The 21,018-nt window shown below is 41.9% G+C and overlaps 5 protein-coding genes across 5 annotated transcripts; 2 read left to right on the top strand and 3 right to left on the bottom strand.

Annotated features, from left to right (window-relative positions):
• Positions 1-7,039: 7,039 nt before the first annotated feature.
• LOC131008394 (protein FAR1-RELATED SEQUENCE 5-like) lies at positions 7,040-8,896 on the top strand. The gene is made up of 3 exons (XM_057935278.1): positions 7,040-7,052; positions 7,228-8,029; positions 8,311-8,896. The coding sequence occupies exons 1-3, from the start codon at positions 7,040-7,042 to the stop codon at positions 8,894-8,896; spliced, it is 1,401 nt and encodes a 466-aa protein (XP_057791261.1).
• Positions 8,897-9,052: 156 nt separating this feature from the next.
• LOC131008393 (protein FAR-RED IMPAIRED RESPONSE 1-like) lies at positions 9,053-9,703 on the top strand. The gene has a single exon (XM_057935277.1). The coding sequence runs from the start codon at positions 9,053-9,055 to the stop codon at positions 9,701-9,703; it is 651 nt and encodes a 216-aa protein (XP_057791260.1).
• A 4,187-nt stretch (positions 9,704-13,890) lies between these two features.
• Positions 13,891-14,688, bottom strand: LOC131008392 (FK506-binding protein 4-like). The gene has a single exon (XM_057935276.1). It carries the CDS (start codon positions 14,686-14,688, stop codon positions 13,891-13,893), a length of 798 nt encoding a protein of 265 aa, XP_057791259.1.
• A 3,664-nt stretch (positions 14,689-18,352) lies between these two features.
• LOC131008391 (uncharacterized) lies at positions 18,353-19,135 on the bottom strand. Its single transcript, XM_057935275.1, has one exon. The coding sequence runs from the start codon at positions 19,133-19,135 to the stop codon at positions 18,353-18,355; it is 783 nt and encodes a 260-aa protein (XP_057791258.1).
• A 14-nt stretch (positions 19,136-19,149) lies between these two features.
• On the bottom strand, positions 19,150-20,559 carry LOC131008390 (uncharacterized). Its single transcript, XM_057935274.1, has one exon. It carries the CDS (start codon positions 20,557-20,559, stop codon positions 19,150-19,152), a length of 1,410 nt encoding a protein of 469 aa, XP_057791257.1.
• Positions 20,560-21,018: the final 459 nt, after the last annotated feature.

Below are 21,018 nucleotides of genomic sequence, written 5' to 3'. Positions count from 1 at the left end.
GATCCGTGATTTAAGGTATCGTCGAGCTCTAGACGTTAAATTAAGCACTTGTTGGGAGGTAACCCAACTGTTTTTTTTTTCTTTGTTTTGTTTTTCTTTCTTTTAGTGTAGTTTTGTTTCTTTTTGTTTCTTTGTTTAGTTTGGGGCAGGTGTTTCTATGCCAGATTTCTGGTGGTCTTCATGTCCAGCACGACCATTTTCCTCGCTGCACCTGTCCAGCGCGGCCATTTTCCTCGCTGCACTTTTCCACGCTGCATCTGTCCAGCGCAGCCACTCTTTACACTGCCGAGGCCGCAAAAACACAAACCTCATTTCGCCACCTCTCACGAAGGATTCAGTTTTTCATTGCCGATAATCAGGGATGTTTTCTACACTCTTCTTATTTCTTTTACGCCCTGAGGACATGGCATGTTTTAAGTGTGGGGGAGTGGTGTTTTGTTCTGCTTCTATTTTTTCAAAAATTGGGCGAATTTGATTTTTCTATGCTTAGTTTTTGGTCTCGAATCTGGCTAATTTTTATGAATTTGTGGAAGAGAAGATGGTTTTCAATGTGCATTCTGGGTTTGTGAATGAATGGAGGATATTCTTGTTTTACTTTTGATATATGTTTCTTGATTGTGCAAAGAATTATGAGTTTTGTTGCAACACTTTTGTAAGTTAGTAAAACGTGATTTGTCCGATAGATGCTAGAAGGAGTGTTGTCATTGTGATTGCCTACGATCGTATCTTATCTATGAAAAAATGTTGGACGAATTGCCAACTCTAAAAAAAAAATTGCCAGCTCTGAAACATCTGGCCTGTTCTGAAATGTGATAGCTCTGAGTCTCTGCTCCTCTAGTCTAACTATGAGCATGGGAAACCACATGAAAAAAACTTTGGATTAAATTCAAATGGTTCTATTTCATGACTTATGGCTCAACTGTCGAAATCTCAAGCACACAAAGTGTGAAAAATGGTGATATTGATTATAAAGGCGATCACATTAGGGAATTCACTTCTAGCGGAGAATTGGGTCTGATCGAATTACTTGCATTACTCTTCTGTTGCTTCATAAATTTTGAGTTACTTGCATGATCGAGAGATGTGTGTTGATGGTAAAATTTTGAATTGACTTTGTGAATGTTTGAATGGAAATGAACATTGTTGAAATCAATTTCTTCCTAGGATTCATATTGATTTTGCTTGAGGACAAGCAAAAGACTAAGTGTGGGGGAGTTGATTTATGCTTAATTTACTCTATTTTTAAGGGTTTAAATGTGCGTGTTTTAAGATAATCTTCTGGAATTTGGTGCATTTATGGTGTATTTTATGCTTTGCAGGAGATTTAGGTTTTCGAGATGAAAAAATGTAGTTTTGGATGAATTTGGATGAATCTAGCATTTTCCAGAGGAACCGACATCTCCAGAGCAGAGAAATCACCATTCCACTGGAGTCAGAGGAATCAAGTCACCAGTGCAGAGGAACCAAGTGCCAGAGAAGTCAACTCACAGTGCAGAGGAACCGACATCTTCAGAGCAGCGAAGTCTCTCCAGAGAAATCAACATGCCAGAGAAATCACCATTTCTCTGGAGTCAGCGAAAATCAAGAAGCCAGTGTAGCGAAGTCATCACCAGAGGAGTCAATAGCCAGAGTAGCCAAGTAAGAAGCCATTACAGCGGAATCGAGAAGCCAGAGAAATCTCCGTTCCTCTGGCGATAGCAGAGAAATCATCATTCCGCTGGAGATATGATGTGTGTATTTTAGCTACCTAGTTTAGTGTACGTTTCGCCGTGGTTTCATGTGATATTACATGTTTTGCTATGTTTTGGCGCAGGAATGAGAAGAATGGGAGATGGAGCTGCTAATTGGAAGAAATTGGAGAAAGACGAGCTTTCGATGGAAATTTGAAGTGAAGATGGAAGATAATTAGAGATTGGGCTTTTAATTACTTGATATATTTTTATGAAGCCCAAAACTCTTGTTTTATTTTATTTTGGATTTAACTAGGTAGAGGGCCGAAGCCCATGTTTTCTTGGATTAGGCGGCACTCTTAGGGATTTATTTCCTAAACCTTTTGATGGGGGCCGCACGCATAGCTTGATATATTAGTTAGGTTTTATTCTCTTAAAAAACACACAACTTAGCAGCCGCAACTATTGATTTTGATTAGTAGTTGACTTTGTTTTTAGTTTTACATACACTTATTTTCCTTTAGTAGTGCAGACAATTTTCTTTAAGTTTTCATGCAATTATTCCTTCATGCAATTTGATTCTTTCTACGTATTTTAGAATTGATTCCATAGTTAGCTTTAGTTAGTTTAATTCTTGCTTTATTGGTTCATCAATTTGCGGCTGGATTGGATTCGAAGGAACAGACGACTTTTCTTCAATTGGTTCAAGGGTTATTTTAGTTCTTGCAATTTATTTATTAGTCTTGATTCGTTTATTTTAATTATGTTTAGTTTTATTTATTTGATTGTTTTTATTTTAAGCATGAGTAGCTAAATCTTTTAATTCGGCGAGAATAATGAAACTCTAATTTAATGATCTGTGAGACCTAATTGGTTTTAAAATTGATTCCTATTGATTCCGATTAATTCCTAGGTTCCAAGATAATTCTGATTTTATTTAAGCCTGATCAACTTAAGTTTAATTGGATTACAATCAATTAGTTCCTGCCAATCCGTAATTGTTGGAATTGGACTAATTAGTGATACAACTACCGTGTTCGTAGGGGGGATTAATTGGTATATTAATTATTACTAGCGTCTCTAGGATAATTGATATAAATTGGGTTCCTTCATCTTAATGCTATTAGAATATTAAATCTAGGTCTGGCGTCTCCAACTAGGTTATATTTTAATAAGGGAAATAAGCAGGTCTGGCGTCTCCAGCTGTTTATCGACACAGTAAGTAGGAATTGGGGTACGTCCGTTGCGTTTCACGGTATCCTATAACTGGTTGGTTGGTAGGGATTGATTAATTATTGCGTCGAGGATCAGAGTTGAATTAGAGTGGATTTATTTGAGCCGAATTACCTCTTTAATTGATTTAATTCAAGAATTATTTTTATTTGATTTAATTTGCTTTTCTTAGTTAATTATTATTTTCTCCAAAGTTAAGGCGTGGTGGCATCACCGTTTTTATAGATTTAGGGATTTGAATGAGTTTTAACTGCTCTCTGTGGGATCGACCCTGCTTACCATTATACTAATTTATTTTGGTAATTCCGCAGGAATTATTTGGTGGTTGGCGACGTCCACCAAGATACCATTCCTCTGGCAATACCAGAGAAATCGTCATTTCTCTGGCGCGACCTGTTTCCCGGGTGACATCCATTCCTCTGGCGAGAGCTGCGAATTCGGCGCGAGTGGGAGAGTTTTTCCGGAGCGCGCATCTAGCTGGAGAGTTGCCTTATTTCACACGATTCTATTACCTTTAGAATTCTACTTTGCATGGCAACTTCCATGGTGATCCGAAGGAGATCTGAAGCTTATAAATAGGCCTTCCTTTGACCTATTCGGGACACACCCCAGAACTTTAGCATTCATATTTTAGTTTTTAGCGTTAGAATATTTTTAGCTTTTTATTTTTCAAGGCTTGGATCAAGATTGAAGATTCAAGTCGCTACTTCAGTTTTCATTCGGTTTTTATACAATTCGTTTTTACAATTGCGTTCTTTTTAATTATGTTTATGTTTGATTTCATTATGTCTGGCTAGTTCTTTTATTCTGAACCTAGGGTTTGTACATAGCTAATTAATTTTGTGTTTTTGATTTGTTGATATCAATTTGCCTTCCAACTTATGATTCATGATTCCTGGTGCTTATTCTATTGTGAATTATCTGATCAATGATTTACATGTCTAGCTGTTCAGTTTGAGTCTTGAATGCGATAATTGTTCAGCCGATTCAGGAATGCATGATATAGTGTTAGCCTTGAGTCTTGAATGCGATAGGTGAAGCTATAAGAAGCTATTCTTTATGTGCTATTTGGAGTTAATTGATTCCTTGGAGTCTTGAATGCGAAAAGGGGTTAGTTAATCTACGTTCATAGGTGTTCGTTAGAGAAGCTTGTGAATAATATAGTGATCTTTCATCAGGGTTGGATTAAAATTGGTAATTGAATCAATAAGTTAATAGCATGTAGTTGGTTAGTGAAAGTACATCCCTAGGGTCAGAGTTTTCCTTATATTTGAGTTAGTACCGTTTTTCATATGCTTTGCCGTTTTTATTTAGTTACTCTTAGTTCATAAATCACCTTCATCATTGTTTTACCTGCATACTGTTAGAGTCTGTTTAGGAGATAGATAAAGTAATTTCGTTTTACAGTCTCTGTGGATACGATACTCTGCTTGCTATTTCTGTGCTACGATTACACCGTGTAGTTGCGGTATTTTTGTTGCTAATAAAATAGTGATCAAGGAGCACAAGGACTGAAGCTTCCCTATGCTCCGCTGCGGCTGTTCAGTCGTGGACAAAGGAGGTCCAGGCGAAGGCGGCGGCTGATTTATGCTTAATTTACTCTATTTTTAAGGGTTTGTTTGTGCGTGTTTTAAGATAATCTTCTGGAAATTGGTGCGTTTTATGGTGTATTTTATGCTTTGCAGGAGATTTAGGCTTTCGAGATGGAAGACTGCAATTTTGGAGAATTTTGGATGAATTTGGCGTTTTCTAGGTGTTCTGGTCTCCAGAGCAGAGAATTCATAATTCCTCTGGCGTGCCAGAGCAGAGAAGGCCCACGCCAGAGCGGAAGCCATGCGCTGCAGAGTAAAGAAGATGCACTCGCCAGAGAGATCAAAACCCAGATCAGCGAAGTCGAAAGCCAGAGCAGAGAAACTAATCGCCAGAGAAATCGAAGCTCTAGTGCAGCGAAATCAAGAAGCCAGAGCAGAGGAATCACCCATTCCTCTGCAGAGAAGCGCCAGCATCAGAGAAGTGAAAAGTCAGAGAAATCAATGTCCATAGTAGCAAAGTCATCACCAAAGGATAAATAAGTCAGAGCAGAGAAATCATCCATTCCTCTGGCGATAGCCATTTCTCTGGCGAGATCCGTTTCTCTGATGACAGCCGTTCTTCTGGCGAGAGCTGCGAATTCGGCAAGAGTGGGAGTATTTTCCAGAGCGCGCATCCAGCTGGAGAGTTGCCTTGTTTTACACGATTCTTTTACCTTTAGAATTCTATTACCTTTAGAATTCTACTTTGCATGGCAACTTCCATGGTGATCGAATGAAATCTGAAATCTATAAATAGGTCCTCTTTTGACCTATCTAGACATCAGAAAGGCCCGAACATTCATAATTCAGTTTTATAGCTTTAGAATATTTTAGCTTTCCAGTTTTCAAGGCTTGGATCAAGATTGAAGATTCAAGCCGCTACAATCGTTTTCATTCGGTTTTTATACAATTTGTTTTTACAATTGCGTTCAATTTAATTATGTTTATGTTTGATTTTATCATGTCTGGCTAGTTCTTTTAATCTGAACCTAGGGTTTGTACATAGCTGATTAATTATGTGTTTTTGATTTATTGATATCAATTTGCCTTCCAACTTGTGATTCATGATTCCTGGTGCTTATTCTATTGTGAATTATCTGATCAATGATTTACATGTCTAGCTGTTCAGTTTGAGTCTTGAATGCGATAATTGTTCAGCCGATTCAGGAATGCATGATATAGTGTTAGCCTTGAGTCTTGAATGCGATAGGTGAAGCTATAGGGAGCTATTCTTTGTGTGCTATTTGGAGTTGATTTATTCCTTGGAGTCTTGAATGCGAAAAGGGATTAATTAATCTACGTTCATAGGTGTTCGTTAGAGAAGCTTGTGAATAATATAGTGATCTTTCATCAGAGTTGGATTAAAATTGGTAATTAAATCAATAGGTTGAATGCATGTAATTGATTAGTAAAAGTACATCCCTAGGGTCAGAGTCTTTAATTAATTGAGTTTTTATCCAGTTTTATTTGTTTTTCTTTGAATTAAGTTATCTTCTTCATTCTTGTTTGAGTTGCCTGAATATTACTAGAGTCTAGTTAGGATTACTTAAGGTGATTCGTTATAATAGTCCCTGTGGATAAGATACTCGGTTACTTATTATTTGCTACAATTGCCTGTGTTAGTTGCAGTTTTTGTTGCTATAAAAATAGTGATCAGCGGCACATCGGCGATGGCGACATCGTTGCCTAAGATCGAATGAGATGGAGTCAGAGAAAAATTTGAGAATTTATGGTTTGAGAGATAGGCGGGTGGGGCTAAGTCGGTGGTCGTGGTGTCGACTGTGGCGGCAAGGGGAGGCGGCGCCGGCATGAGAAAGGGGGCGGCGCACCAACACGATGAACTTCAACCTTCTTCGTAATCGTAATGCCCTAATCTGCAGAAAGTTTTCTACAAAACGAATGGTGTCTTCAGAAATTCAATAATCGTGGAGATGTGGAAGAGTGAAAGGCGGAGTAATCAAATCTTCCGGATTTATTGATGCGGGTAAAATTCCCAATTACACCCTCTGGGCAGTAAAATTTCAGAGCATTTTTATTTTCAGCGTTTATGTTGGTTTTATTTTTTAATTATTCGAATTTCTTGTAGCCGTTTGGATTTAGTAGATCTAACGCTAGAGATGAATTCTCTATTCTCTATTAATGTAGTATTCTTCATGGATCCCCCCTATATATATATATATATATATATATAGAGAGAGAGAGAGAGAGAGAGAAGGGATCAATAGAAAAGTTAAATTTTATGGAGAAGAGAGAAGGTATCTAGGCCATTTATTTAGATCAATCACACGGCTGTTATTTCTCCAGATTTTATTTACATTTTTATTTTGAAAAGGATACATTAGTCATTATCAATTTTAGACTAACCGAAAATAATCTTATCAAATATGGTAAGATTTGGTGTATCATATATTTTCATCTTTCATCATTTACGTCATATCCCATAGAATTTTTACCCCATAATTTCCGTCTGCATATCTTCTCTTTCAAACGCCATTGACGTCTTCTTGAAGAGCAATTTTTTTTGAGGATTTCATGTCATCGTTATCATCAAGCATGTCTGAATCCATGTCGGCTTCAGGTTTCTAAACAATTACTTTTATTTTCTTTATATGTAAATTTTATTTGTATACACGTGAATTAATTGTTTACGCATTTGGAATTATTCAAAGTGGACATAAATACTTTATTTTCAGTATCTTATGCATCATCCTTTTCACTTTTTTGGCACACTAATTAAATATGTCATTTTTTAGATGTTATTGAAGAATCTGCAACAGATGTAGTTGGAGAGGCTGCCAATACTTGGTTCCCTGAATGTGATGACAATAAGAAGCACTTCGTTGGTCAGATATTCAATGATTTAGTTAAAGCCGTTAAGTTTTACTCTAAGTATGCAAAAGCTTGTGGTTTTGTATCGCGTAAGAGTACAAAAAGTGTCTCTGACGATGGAACTATTCGCTCACAATATGTGTTGTGCAATAGAGAAGGTTCCGCCCCCAATGCGGATCGATTATTGTTGGCTGACGACTATTGTCCAAAAAAGAAATGTAAGAGATCATCATGTAAGGTTGGTTGTGAGGCCAAAATTATATTTCAGATTATGTCTTATGGTCGTTATTATGTTCGGATATTCATAGAGGGCCATAATCATAAGATGGTATTAGCTGGAACTCGTCATTTATTGCCGAGCAATAGAAAAATCGAACCAATTCACCAATATTTTATCCATGCCGGTATCAAAGCCAACTTTGGACCAATGAGAACATTTCGTATGTATGCGGAACTTGTTGGTGGTTTTGATAAGGCTGGTTGCACTAGTATTGATTTCAAGAACTATGTGAGAGATTTAAAGGTGCATATTGTGGATTCCGATGCTCACATGTTGCTAGATACGTTAAAGAACAAAAAGGATGATTGTGAAGGATTCCAATACTTCTATGATGTTGATGATGAGAACCAGTTGTCTTGCCTCATATGGACCGACCAACAGTCTGTTAACAACTACAAAAACTTTGGCGAGGTTGTATCGTTCGATGCAACATATTGTACTAACAGGTTATTATTAGATTATGCATATGTATGAAAATATTCAAAATAATTTCAAGTTTATTCATTAAACACTGTTTCTTATTTTGTTGTTATGTTGAGTGTTATATAAAACTGTGCAGAATAAGTCAATGTGCTCATGCAGATGAATTGTTGATTTATTCGGCTAATATATGGAAATATGTTTTACATGTGTAGCATTATTCATCTAATTACGGTCTGTATTGTCAGTTTAATACTACCTTTTTATCGTTTAGCAAATTATATTCTAACAATATATTTTTCATTAGGTACAAATTGATTTTTACACCGTTTACTGGTCGGGACAATCATGGAAAATGCGTGTCATTTGGGGCAGCAATCATATCACGTGAAGATATGGATTTATATGCGTGGGTTTTGAAGAAGTTCACTGAATGCGTTGGCAAAGCTCCTCGTGTGTTTATGACTGACCAAGATCCTGGGTTGAAGAAGGCAGTTGCACATGTGTGGCCTGAAACACATCATAGATTTTGTATGTGGCACATCACCATTAAAGTTGCAGAGAAATTGCCTCCGAACCTAAGGGATGATTCTGAGTTCAAGACTAAGTTTGGCAAGATTGTATGGTCCGACCTTAATGAGCCTGCCGTTTTTGAAGAAAACTGGATGAATTTGATGAACGAATATGAGTTGAATGATAACAGATGGTTCTCTGATATGTATGCCGATCGATCTTTATGGATCCCTGCTTATTTTCGGGATATTAGTATGAGTGGACTTTTTCGGACTACATCAATGTCGGAGAGTGAGAATAGCTATTTCAAACGTTTCTTGGGCAAGAATTCTAATTTGAGTGTGTTCTATATGAACTATGACACTGCTTTGGACTCTTAACGGCATACGTCGAAAAAGCTAGATCTTGCTGATGAGATTAGTGTTCCACCTATGTGTACAATTCACGCAATAGAGAAGCATGCTTCTACCTTATACACCAACTCTATTTTCAAGGAAGTACGGGCTGAGATTAAAGTAGCTGCTTTGTCGTGTATAATGTCGAAGATGGAGGGTAACAAGTATGTTGTCGATGACAACATTGATGGATTATTCACTGTTATTCATGATACAGTTACTGATTATTTCAGATGCACGTGCAATATGTTCACTAGGAAGGGGTTTTTATGCAGCCACATATTTTATGTGCTGAGGACTTTGAAAGTGGCCGAGATTCCCGAGAAATACATTGCTAATCGTTGGTGCAAATCATATATGTTATCTACATTTCAAGCGACAGATAAGATGACATGTCCGACACGCAACCTCCCAATTGGAAATGATGAATTATTCAAAGTTTTCAGCAACTGCATTGGTCACGTTAACGGTGATGAAGAATTAAGGAAACAGTTGTTGGCTGACTTCATTGATGTTGAGAATAAGTTCAAAAATCTTGGAAAACATAATCCTATGGCAAACTCGAAGGCAGCGATGTTGAATGAGTTTTATGGTGCTACACCACCTGATGTGCCAACTGTGCTACCACCTGCTATATCAAAAACAAAAGGTAGTGGAGCAGGTGGTCTTAGAAAATCAAATATGGAGAAGGCGATTACTCTATCACAGAAGCCATTGCGTAATTGCAAAAGATGTAATACTATGGCTCACCACGATTCCAGGAATTGTCCCACTAAGGCGCTACCAAAGTGACGTATGCTCAGTCCCCTATTTTATCATTTTATGGTTCATTTTAGTTGCTGTCATTTAAGTGGATTTAGCACCTGTTTATTTTATGGTTTTTGATTTATTGTTTCTTACTACACCAACAACATTTTAATGATGAAATGTTTTATTTTTATTGTTCTACTTTTGTGCATTGTTATTTTCACAATCACGTCCCTTATGTTTATTTTTTTAGACATGGTTTTTATATTGATATAATCGATGCATTTTTGTTCAGTAAGTCTGACGGAGCTGTCGTTTGAGCTTCGTGCAAATAAAATATCTTGTGCCCACAACTAGACTAGCTAGTGGTAAGTCCAGAGTCGAATCCACAAGGAACTGAGCAGTAACTTCTCCTGCAAGGTTGTCACTAAAAAGATTTTGTATTCTGCAGTGTTCTGACCAAAGCGTGGTTATGGGCAGAACGGGTATCCAACCTAAACTGAAATAACAAAGTAGATAAATCAAATAACAAAACAATTCTGACTTGGGTTTGAATCACTAAACATGAACTAGACACTCGATCATAGGTGCAAAGATAAATCACTATACTCGCATACCAGTGGTTATAGGCATAAGAATTGTTGTGCCCCTATTGTCACTCGTCACGCACACAACAAACCTCTTGCCCAATCTATCCTTTCAGTTTATGATCCCTTAGAAGGGTCAGCTAATAGAAATCAACTACCCCGGACAACATCCACGCTCTCTGCGATGGCCTATCGCTAATTGTGCTTTGCCCAGCATGCATTAAGAACTAGATAGACCCACTTGACTCTTACACCGATATTTCATAGCAGTCACGGCTCCAACACCAGTTGTACTATTTTGGAGGTCGATGGCAACTCGCCTTATGCCCAAATTATTACTTGTGACCAAAACTCCCTAGTTAACTAGTGATCAATTAATTAACCAAGTTATTATAGCCTTATGGGAATCAAACCTAGTGTATCGGGAATATGCTCATACAGTTGTTATGCCCAAATTAGACCTCTCGAGTTAAGTGTTCATGCTTAGATCATCTTGCCCAAATCAGAATATAAAACTAGCCGGACATAAAGTAAATAACACAAGCAAAAGATATAAAAGAAAACATAACTGGAATTGAAATTACTTAAAGGGAAATAGAAGTACCTACGGCCAAAAGTGCCGTGCAAAACATAAAACGGAAAAGTACGAGGTTATGCCCACAGCCCGGGCTAGCTTCACTTATCAAATAATGCACAACAGAACGGAATTTCAGCACCCTTGGCTTTAGAATCTCGTCGGGTATTTATAGGAGTAACTAGGGCAGCAAGGCCCAGCCCATGTCGTGCGGCCGGATCCATGCAAGCATGGAGATGCTTATCCTTTTTCAAACCTAATTTTCTTGAAGATATGTTTCCTTTTGGATGAGGCGGTGGTTTGGCCTCATCGGTCTCTTTTGGATAGCTGCCGCCTTCCGCCCTTTTCGAACTCCCACTTGCAATCCTTCCTCGTCCATCTGTTGTGCCTCCGTCTTCTCTTGCCTTCCTTCCTTCTCTTGCCTGCCAGCTCTCGTGCGGTACTTATGGACATAAGGGATGGTTTTGCCTGCAAAATCCCTTTGCTTTCGGCACATACCTCTTTCACGAGAGGTGACAGCACTTTCGACCCCTGGAGTGCTCGAATGATTTCTCTAGCAAAGCCGACTTCGCTGCTCTGGCTTTTTGATTCCGCTGGCAGCTTGATTTCTCTGGCCTTTTGATTCTGCTGCTCGAATGATTTCTCTGGCAAAGCCGACTTCGCTGCTCTGGCCTTTTGATTCCGCTGGCAGCTCGATTTCTCTGGCCTTTTGAATCCTCTGGCACTTCGCTGGCCCTGTCACTGAACTACGCCCTCCCAGGCGACCAAACAACATAAACACAAGGAAAAAGACTCGATCTAGACTAAAAACAGAGCACAAACCTGGGCTCATCACACGCACACACTTTAAACACGATTGTCCTCAAGCGTGCATGCATAATTTTGCCCAAGTACAGACACGGACGAAACATAAAACGAAAACACCCAGCATGCTTATACTTTCTCAGTCTAACAGCAAAATGAAGATTAAAAGAAGCAATCAGCAGTATGGTCAAACAAAAAACATGCCATCAGTTGAGTCAAGATCGGGTTCTGGTCATAAGGATGTTCCTCCCCTTTCACTCTTTCTCTCAAGTGTTTAGGCTAGTGTTTACACTCCGGACATCTTGATTGGGTTCTGACCATAAGCTTGCCTATCTTCTATTGTCTTCCCCTTTAGTCAAAGTCCTAGGTGCGTCTCATTAGGTCTTTCATTGGTTGTAATGTGGCTTTAGGCATAAGGTTGGACTTTTTGGGCACGAGGCTAAGGTCATTCTGAACTTCATTCTGGGCAACAAACTTTCCAGATTTTTAAGATCCTTGCCTATTCTTGCGGGCCTAAGCACATTCTTTCCTTTATTCTTCCTCTTTTTTTTTCTTCTTTTTTTTTTCTTTTTTTTCTTTTTCTGGACCTTTTCTCTATTTTGGGATTAGATGTCCCATTTTGCAATTTTTGCACTAGTCCTGCCCATAGGATTCACTACACTATCTCCCCTTCTTTTGCCCTTAAGTTCAGTTTGACCGGGATGGCTCAAATCTAGGCAAATTTATAAGTGAGTTCAAATGAATTATTAAGCTCGAAAAGGGGTTGCAAGTGATAGATGTAGGGTTGGTCAGTTTGGCTCTGTGGGCTAAAGAAAGAATTTGCCTAAATCATTTAACACACCTAGACTATGTATACAGGGTTCGACTAAGAATCAAGGCAAGTTCTAGCATTACCCTAAATCAAGATGCCAAAATTCACACAATGAAAGAAAGAATTGTTTTTGGGCATAAAGTAACAATTTTAAAAGCTCAAATCCTCACATGGTATGCCCAAATCCCCATCCATCGTTCTCAACTACATACGGCACAAAGATTGTAGACTCCTACTCACAAAATTGAACTTTCCAATCATCAAAACTGAGCAACCTTGATTGTACAGCATGCTTGACACACAAAACTTTTGAAAACATAAAAAGATACCAGGTCTTCCCTCCCACTCACACACTTTGCCTTAAGGCAAAGGGTGCGAGAACAAGGATTACCCGGTAGAGCAACAACAGACATCTTGGCCCACCCCACACACACACACTTTGCTTTGGGCAAAGTGGGTGTGTGGAGGGGGTCAGGGAAAACACAAACAAAATAAGAAAACAACAGAAAACACATAAAATGGCCATTGCTTTGGGCGCTTGCACCAGGTGGCTTGCTTTTTGGGCAAGACACTGGTGCAGGCAAAAGGTTACCCTTCCCGCAGCTTTGGCCAGACAGACTCAACAGACAAACAGAACAAAAACACAAAGACGCAACAAAACAAAACAAACTAAAAACACTAACATCCTAGGGAGGGTGAAATTCAAGGGGCAGATGCAGGTGGATACCTGAACCCTTGATGCTTGAAGAAGGCCAGAAGGGCCTTTTGGGTCGCTGCCAGTGCTTCCTGGGTCTCCACAATCAGGGACTCGATTCTATCCAGCTGACTCCCCTCTTCCTCTGACTCTAACTCCTCAACCTTTTCTTTTCCTTTGCCCACAGCAGGGCTTTGGCCTTCAGCCACTGAACTTTCCCTCTCGTCTGGATTGATGAATTTGGGCACACCCCAATCCATTCTGACGTCTTTCATACGGATCAGGGCTTCGATGTTCAGTTTCTCTGCCTCAATCTTGGTGTTCCCCTTTTCGATTTCGATTTCACTTGCTTTGGCAAAGCCGGTGGTGAACTGGATGCAGGAAAGCCTCTGATTAGGCTTGCTGATGATTGAGTCGATGTGCTCGATCAGAAAAGCTCCAAAGTTGAGCTTCTTCCCGCTGTGCATTGCCCAAAGGATGTAGAGATCCTTTTTGGACATAGCATTTCCGCTGTCAATTTTGCCGAAGAGAGAGTACGAGAGGATGCGGTGGCAAACTCTCAGGGCTGCGTCGCGGATCCTATGCCCTTTTACCTTCTGGGTCCTGAACTGGCCTCCATCGCCGATCTCTGCCCACATGACATCCCACTCTTGTGCAGTGAAGGTGGGAATTCCTCTCTTTGCGTCTTTGTACTCTTTCTTTTGCAGGTCCTTCAGCTCCACTATTCCCAAATTGAGGTTGAGTTCATTCACGGACATATCTCTAGTCTCCCCATTCATGGAGAAACTCATGCCCAGAGGTCCGCAGGTTGGGTTGATATCTACTTGCATAGACTCGAACACTTCTCTCACCACCTCCTCGTATGCGTGCCCTAGCCAATCCAAAAATTTTCTTCCATCCGATGTTGTTGAAATATTCCTTCACCTTTTCCACTATGCCCAAAGGCTTTAGTGCGTCCATATCCGGGATCTTGAGCACAGCAATCCCTTTCTTCTTGCTCCTCGATGCCGATGCCGGTTCTCCCTTGATCATTCGGATCGGGGTCGGGTTCATCACCTTCCTCCTCCTTTTCGCCGGAGTTTCCTCTTGCTCTTCACCGGACTCCCCTTGCTCACTCTGCAGCACCGAACCCGAAGGTTTGTTTCTTTCGTTGGATGATCCTTCGGCCGGCGTGGCCGATTTCTCTGCCGCTGGCTTCTTCCTCTTCGGAATAGTAGGGGTCCGTTTCTTCTTGGATGGCTCTTCCTCGCCCTCCTTCGCCTTTTCCGGTGTCGCCTTGCCTTCTTCTTCAGCTGCATGCTGGTCACCGGCGCCGAGAGTAGGTACGTCTATCTCCGCCGTGAGTTGCTCAATGGCATGTTCGTCCACCGGCGAAGGGCTCTCGGGTTGTGGTAGGGTTTTGGATGAGGGGGTAGGTGTAGTTTCCATCGAAAGTGGTTTTTTTCGTGGGGTTTTCTTCGAAGTTTTGGGTTTTGACGGTGAAGGGCTTTCTTCGGTGAGATCGATTTCTGTTCCTTGGGGTATGCCTCGGAGTTTGTTTTTGGGTCTGGTGGAGACCATGGTGGCTGGTGGTGGTTATGTATGTGAAAGGCCGAGAAAAAAAAGGGTTGGTGATTATGGGAAGTTGGATGGTTTAGGGTAGTGACGTCGTGGGTAGAGGTTTTAGGGTTTTTGTGGGGGTATAGGGCTGACAACTGTCACTTGATGTGACGTGCGTCAGGCGGTTTCAGCCACGTCTTGCCCGAGAGCCCTCTTCTGCCCTGGAATCAATGCTTCTCCAATCAACTGCTTTTGCCCATAACTGCTCCCCCTATATCTGCAAAACAAATTCAAACTCCCGCGAAGGCGGGAAACTCAAACTCGCCCACTGCTGTGGGCATAACCAGGTTCCTAAGCAAACAACTAAAAAAAACGAAACAAACAGAAGGAAATAAAATGAAAACACCAGGTTACCTCCTGGCCAGTGCCCTATTTATCGTCCCGGGCATGACGTGATACCTTCCAGTCAACTCAAGGTGTTTGTGGCTGGGTCGAGATCCAGTTCCTCCCCAGCGTCAGGTTTATGCCCATAATAGGCTTTCAGCCTTTGTCCATTCGCCTTGAACACTTTTCCAGATTTTGGATTTCCGATCTCAACTGCTCCATTTGGAAATTGGGTTTTCACCACGAATGGGCCGGTCCACTTGGTACTCAGCTTGCCTTGTGCAAATTTGAACCGTGTTTGGTACAGGAGCACCTTTTGCCCAAAGCTGAATTGCTTGTTTGTGATCAAGGCATCGTGGTTCTTTTTCATTCTTTCCTTGTAGAGAACCTCATTGTCGTATGCCTCTCTCCTGATTTCTTCGAGCTCTTGGATCTCTAGCTTCCTTGCTTGCCCTGCCTTGTCCCAGTCATGATTCACTTTATTCACTGCCCAGAATGCCTTGTGCTCCAACTCCACCGGTAAATGGCACCTCTTGCCATACACCATTCGATATGGTGACATCCCGAATGGAGTTTTGTATGCAGTCCTATATGCCCATAAGGCATCTTCTAGCTTAAGACTCCAGTCCTTCCCTGTGGGGCCAACGGTCTTTCGCAAAATCGTCTTGATAATGCGATTTGAGAGTTCGGCCTGTCCATTGGCTTGTGGGTGGTAGGCTGTTGAGACCCGATGTTGGACACCATACTTTTTGAACAGGTTTTCGACCAAGAAATTGCAGAAGTGAGATCCTTGGTCGCTGATGATTGCTCTGGGCACACCAAACCTGCAAAAAATGTTAGTCTTCAAAAAATTCACCACTACCTTTGAGTCATTCGTCGGGGATGCTTTTGCTTCCACCCACTTGGAGACATAATCCACCAAAAGTAGGATGTACAAGTTTCCTCTTGAACTGGGAAGGGGTCCCATGAAGTCCATTCCCCACATGTCGAATACCTCCACGGGCATAATGGGCATCATGGGCATTTCGTTCCTCCTGGTTATGTTCCCCTCTCGCTGGCATTGTGGGCAATTCTTGCAGATGGTGTAGCTGTCCTTAAAGATTGTTGGCCAATAAAAACCACATTCCAGAACCTTGGCTGCAGTCCTCTTATGCCCAAAGTGTCCCCCACACTCCTTCGAATGACAAAATTCTAGGATGCTTCCTTGCTCCTCTTGCGGGATACATCTTCGAAGCACTTGGTCCCCGCATTGCTTCCACATATACGGTTCATCCCAAAAGTATTCCTTGTTGTCCTTGGCCAACCTCTTCTTCTGGGCATAAGTGTATCCCGGGGGGACATATCCAGAACATAGGTAATTGCACAAGTCTGCGTACCATGGGTCTTCTCTTCTCCCGTGGGCATAGAACAACTGTTCATCCGGGAACATTTCCTTGATTGGTTCCCCATCTTCCTTCCTTACTATCCGGCTTAGATGATCGGCCACTTGGTTCTGTGCTCCAGCCTTGCCCTTTATTTCCACGTCGAATTCTTGTAGAAGTAGAACCCATCGGATCAGCCTGGGCTTAGACTCCTTTTTGGCCAAAAGGTACTTCAGGGCCGCATGATCGGTGTAGACTGTGGTCTTTCCTCCAAGCAGGTAAGACCTGAATTTTTCGAAGGCGAACACCACTGCCAACATCTCCTTCTCAGTTGTGGAATAATTGATTTGGGCTCCATTCAGTGTCTTCGAAGCATAATAGATGACGTGATTCTCGTTTCCACGCTTTTGTCCAAAAACTGCCCCTATGGCATATCCACTGGCGTCGCACATCACCTCAAAGGGCGTACCCCAGTCAGGGGGTTGTATTATGGGTGCGTAGATCAGATTGTTCTTCAAGATCTGGAAAGCCTCCTTGCAATCTTCATCAAAATTTCACTCCACTTCATTTTGTAGCAACTTTGTCATAGGTTGAGCGATTTTTGCAAAGTCTTTTACAAACCTCCTGTAGAATCCAGCATGCCCAAGGAATCCTCGTAACTGCTTGATGTTCGTTGGTTATGGTAGCTTGGCGATGATTTCAATTTTTGCTTTGTCCACTTCTATTCCTCTGCCTGAGATCACATGTCCGAGCACAATCCCTTCTTTGACCATAAAGTGGCATTTCTCGTAGTTCAGCACCAAACTCTTGTCAACGCACCTTTTTAGTACCTTCTCCAGGTTGTCTAGGCATGAGTCGAAAGTCTGCCCATACACTGTGAAATCATCCATAAAGACTTCGATACAATTGTCAAGGAGATCCGAGAATATGCTCATCATACATCTTTGGAATATGCCCGGGGCGTTGCATAGCCCAAATGGCATCCTTTGATAGGCAAACGTCCCGAAAGGGCAAGTGAATGTCGTTTTGCCCTGGTCCTCCTCCGCGACCCAAATCTGCATATATCCCGAGTATCCATCTAGAAAGCAGAAATATTGATTCCCTACAAGTCTTTCCAACATTTCATCGATGAAAGGCAAATGGAAGTGATCCTTCCTTGTCTTCTGATTGAGCTTGCGGTAATCAATATACACTCTCCAGCCAGTTTGCAACCTCGTAGCAATCAGCTCCCTGAACTCATTTTCCACCACTTGTATGCCCGACTTCTTGGGCACAACGTGTACTGGGCTTACCCACCTGCTATCGGACACTGGGTATATTATGCCCAAATCCAATAGTTTGAGTATCTCTTTCATCACCACTTCCTTCATGGCTGGATTCAGCTTCCTCTGGGAGTCTCTGACTGGAACAGCATTTTCCTCTAGTAATATGTGGTGCATGCATACGGTAGGGCTTATGCCCTTAATGTCGGCTAGGGTCCATCCAATTGCTTCTTTGTATTTCCCTAAAGTTATCTTGACTTTGTTCTCGTCTTCAAGTGTCAACTCTGAGTTGATGATTACGGGCAAAGTGTCATCCTCGCCCAGAAAGATATACTTGAGGTGTTTGGGCAAAGACTTCAGCTCGAGCTTGGGTGCCCTTTGGATTGAAGGCACCAGTCGGTCTTCCTCCTTCAAGGTGGGGATTTTCAGAGCCTCCGTGTAGTTGACTCCTTCGCTCCAAGCATTTAGTACCTTCACAGCCTCTTGCAATGATTCCTCTTGCAAGTTCTCCTCGGTTATGCCATTCTGGATTATTGTGTCATATGGCTCCTTGAATGCTGTTCTGGGCAAAACCTCCTCAACAACCTTCTCGATCATGTCGACACTTCTCACCATCTCTGTATCAGCTGGATGTTTCATGGCATTGTATATGTCGAACGTTACTGTCTCCCCTTCGAACTAACATGTTTGCTTGCCCGTATCACAATCAATGCGAGTCCTGGCAGTCTTTAGAAATGGTCTGCCCAGAAGCATGACCGGATCTCGTGCTTTTGACTTCCCCATGTCGAGAATGTAAAAGTCCTCTGGAAAGATGAGTTCCTCTACTTTGACCAAAACGTCTTCTAGTATTCCCTCTAGGTAGACATTTGATCGATCTGCCAGTTGGATCACCACTCGGGTGGGCTTCAGCGGTCCTATCTCCAGGTCCTGGTACATCGATAAGGGCATAACATTGATGGATGCCCCTAAGTCGAGCATTGCCTTCTCCACCTTCATTGTTCCTATTACACATGGAATGTAGAACATTCCAGGATCCCCATATTTTATGGGCATATCTCGTTGTAAGACCGCGGATACGGACTCGCCAACTTGAAATTTCGCATCATCAGTGTATTTGACCTTCCGAGTGCAAAGTTCCTTGAGGAATTTCGCGCATCTGGGCATAGAGCGTAGTGCGACCAAAAGGGGCATGTTGACCTCCACCTTTTTGAAGATTTTAACTAGTTCGGTTAATTCTTCCTTCTCTTGTTCCTTGGCCATTCTGCCTGGGAAGGGGATTATGGGCTCAGTCTGGCTTGATTTCTCTTTTCCCTTCCCTGCCGCCTTTCGCTTCGCCTTCTTCTCTTGAGCAAATTCTTCCTCATCTGCTGATCCTATTCCGACTTGCTCGTTGATCTCCAACTTTTCTTGGTTTTTTTCTTTGACAACTTCGGGTAACTCCTTTCCTCCTCTGAGTGTCATGGCATTCACCTTTTTTACCTCCACTTGGGATGGGAGTTCCCTTTGCTTGCTTTCAAGTCTGGCGACTGCTTGGGCAAGTGCGATAGTTGAGAGTTCACATTCTGCATTCCTCCTCTTGTCTCCATTATGAACTTCTCGGTCTCTTGCTGGAACTTCACTTGTTGTTGGGCCATTTGATGTACAAGCTCTGATAGGGAAGATCTTCTTGCCTGTTGAGGTTGTTGCGAGTATTGTGGTGGGTTAGTCGTCTGCGCTTGGTTTGGCCTCAAAAAGTTGTTGTTGCCGTACCGAAGGTTCTCATGTTGCCTCCATCCTTGATTATTGTTCTGCTGCCTGTAAGGCTCAAAAGGTTTCTGGTTTTGCCCTCCGTTGTTTCCTCCCGGCTGCTGCCCAATAGCATTAAGCTCTTCATCTTCGAAAAGTTGTGGACATTCATCGGTTGCATGTGAGTTTGCCATGCAAAGTTGACATGCCTTCACAGGCTTCCGAATGTTGGGGCTCCCTTGATTAGGTGTTCCTTGATTCGTCATGAATTTCTCGAACATGTTGCACAACTTGTCCAGCTTTTCATCTTGGGCAGAAGGAGGTTGCACCGGAGTAGTTCTGACTATAGTTCCTTCCTCATCTCTTGATTCCTCGGCCATATCAGCTATGAGCTTGAAAGCCTCCGCTGCGAACTTGTTGAGGATCGATCCTCCACATGCAGCGTGTAACCATTGCCTATCTTGCCTACGGAGTCCTCCCACGAAATACCGAATAAGGTCATGATCCAGTATTTGGTGTTGTGGGCATTTGGCCAACATCTGCTTGAACCTTCCCCAGTACTCATATAGAATTTCTCCCAACCCCATCTTGATGTTACTGATTCGAGTTCTCAAATTCTGGATTCGGGCGGCTGGAAAGTATTGCTCCAAAAACTTGCTCTGCAGCTCCTGCCAGGTCCGAATGCTTCCTTCGGGCAAATCGTACAACCACTCCCTCGCTCCCTCTAATAAAGAGAACGGAAAAGTGAGGAGTCGGATGTACTTGCCAAGGGCTTGACTCGCGGTGCGCACTGTTCCACATACCATCTCAAAGTCTTGTAAATGCCTTTGAGGATCCTCTCCGGGCATATCACTGTACTTGGGCAAAATCTGGATAAGAGTATGCTTCAATTCCCAATTTCCAGTGATCTCCGGTAGTACTATGGCTGAAGGCCGGAGGTTCAGGTTGCTTGGAAACATCATGTCTCGAAGGGTCTTGTTGGCATTATCATTCTGTCCTTCCGGGTTTTCTGCCATCTCTCTTTCTACTTCTAACTGCCTCTCTCTTGCCTGTGCTTCTTGCTCTACCCTACGTCTGTCACCGTTGTTTCGTCGTACAAGTCTCTCTATCTCTGCCTCGTACAAAAGATCTTCGTTACTTACACTCCTGGTACGACGCATAAACAAACGTTAAGGCAAAACTCACACGAAAATTACAAAAGAAATTACTAGCGCTCTCAGTTCCCCGGCAACGGCGCCAATTTGACGGAGCTGTCGTTTGAGCTTCGTGCAAATAAAATATCCTGTGCCCACAACTAGACCAGCTAGTGGTAAGTCCAGAGTCGAATCCACAGGGAACTGAGCAGTAACTTCTCCTGTAAGGTTGTCACTAAAAAGATTTTGTATTCTGCAGTGTTCTGACCAAAGCGTGGTTATGGGCAGAACGGGTATCCAACCTAAACTGAAATAACAAAGTAGATAAATCAAATAACAAAACAATTCTGACTTGGGTTTGAATCACTAAACATGAACTAGACACTCAATCATAGGTGCAAAGATAAATCACTATACTCGCATACCAGTAGTTATAGGCATAAGAATTGTTGTGCCCCTATTGTCACTCGTCACGCACACAACAAA

The sequence above is a fragment of the Salvia miltiorrhiza genome, chromosome 2 (genome assembly GCF_028751815.1).
Source record: "Salvia miltiorrhiza cultivar Shanhuang (shh) chromosome 2, IMPLAD_Smil_shh, whole genome shotgun sequence".
Lineage (NCBI taxonomy): Eukaryota > Viridiplantae > Streptophyta > Magnoliopsida > Lamiales > Lamiaceae > Salvia > Salvia miltiorrhiza.
This window is presented reverse-complemented; position numbering and strand designations above follow the sequence as displayed.

Excerpts from the sequence above, each read along its gene's own strand:
- LOC131008391 (XM_057935275.1), bottom strand. The coding sequence starts at position 19,135 with ATGACACTCAGAGGAGGAAAGGAGTTACCCGAAGTTGTCAAAGAAAAA.
- LOC131008394 (XM_057935278.1), top strand. Across the intron at positions 8,030-8,310 it reads GCAACATATTGTACTAACAG|GTACAAATTGATTTTTACAC; the intron begins GTTATTATTAGA and ends ATTTTTCATTAG.
- LOC131008392 (XM_057935276.1), bottom strand. The coding sequence starts at position 14,688 with ATGGTCTCCACCAGACCCAAAAACAAACTCCGAGGCATACCCCAAGGA.
- LOC131008393 (XM_057935277.1), top strand. The coding sequence starts at position 9,053 with ATGTCGAAGATGGAGGGTAACAAGTATGTTGTCGATGACAACATTGAT.
- LOC131008390 (XM_057935274.1), bottom strand. The coding sequence starts at position 20,559 with ATGCGTCGTACCAGGAGTGTAAGTAACGAAGATCTTTTGTACGAGGCA.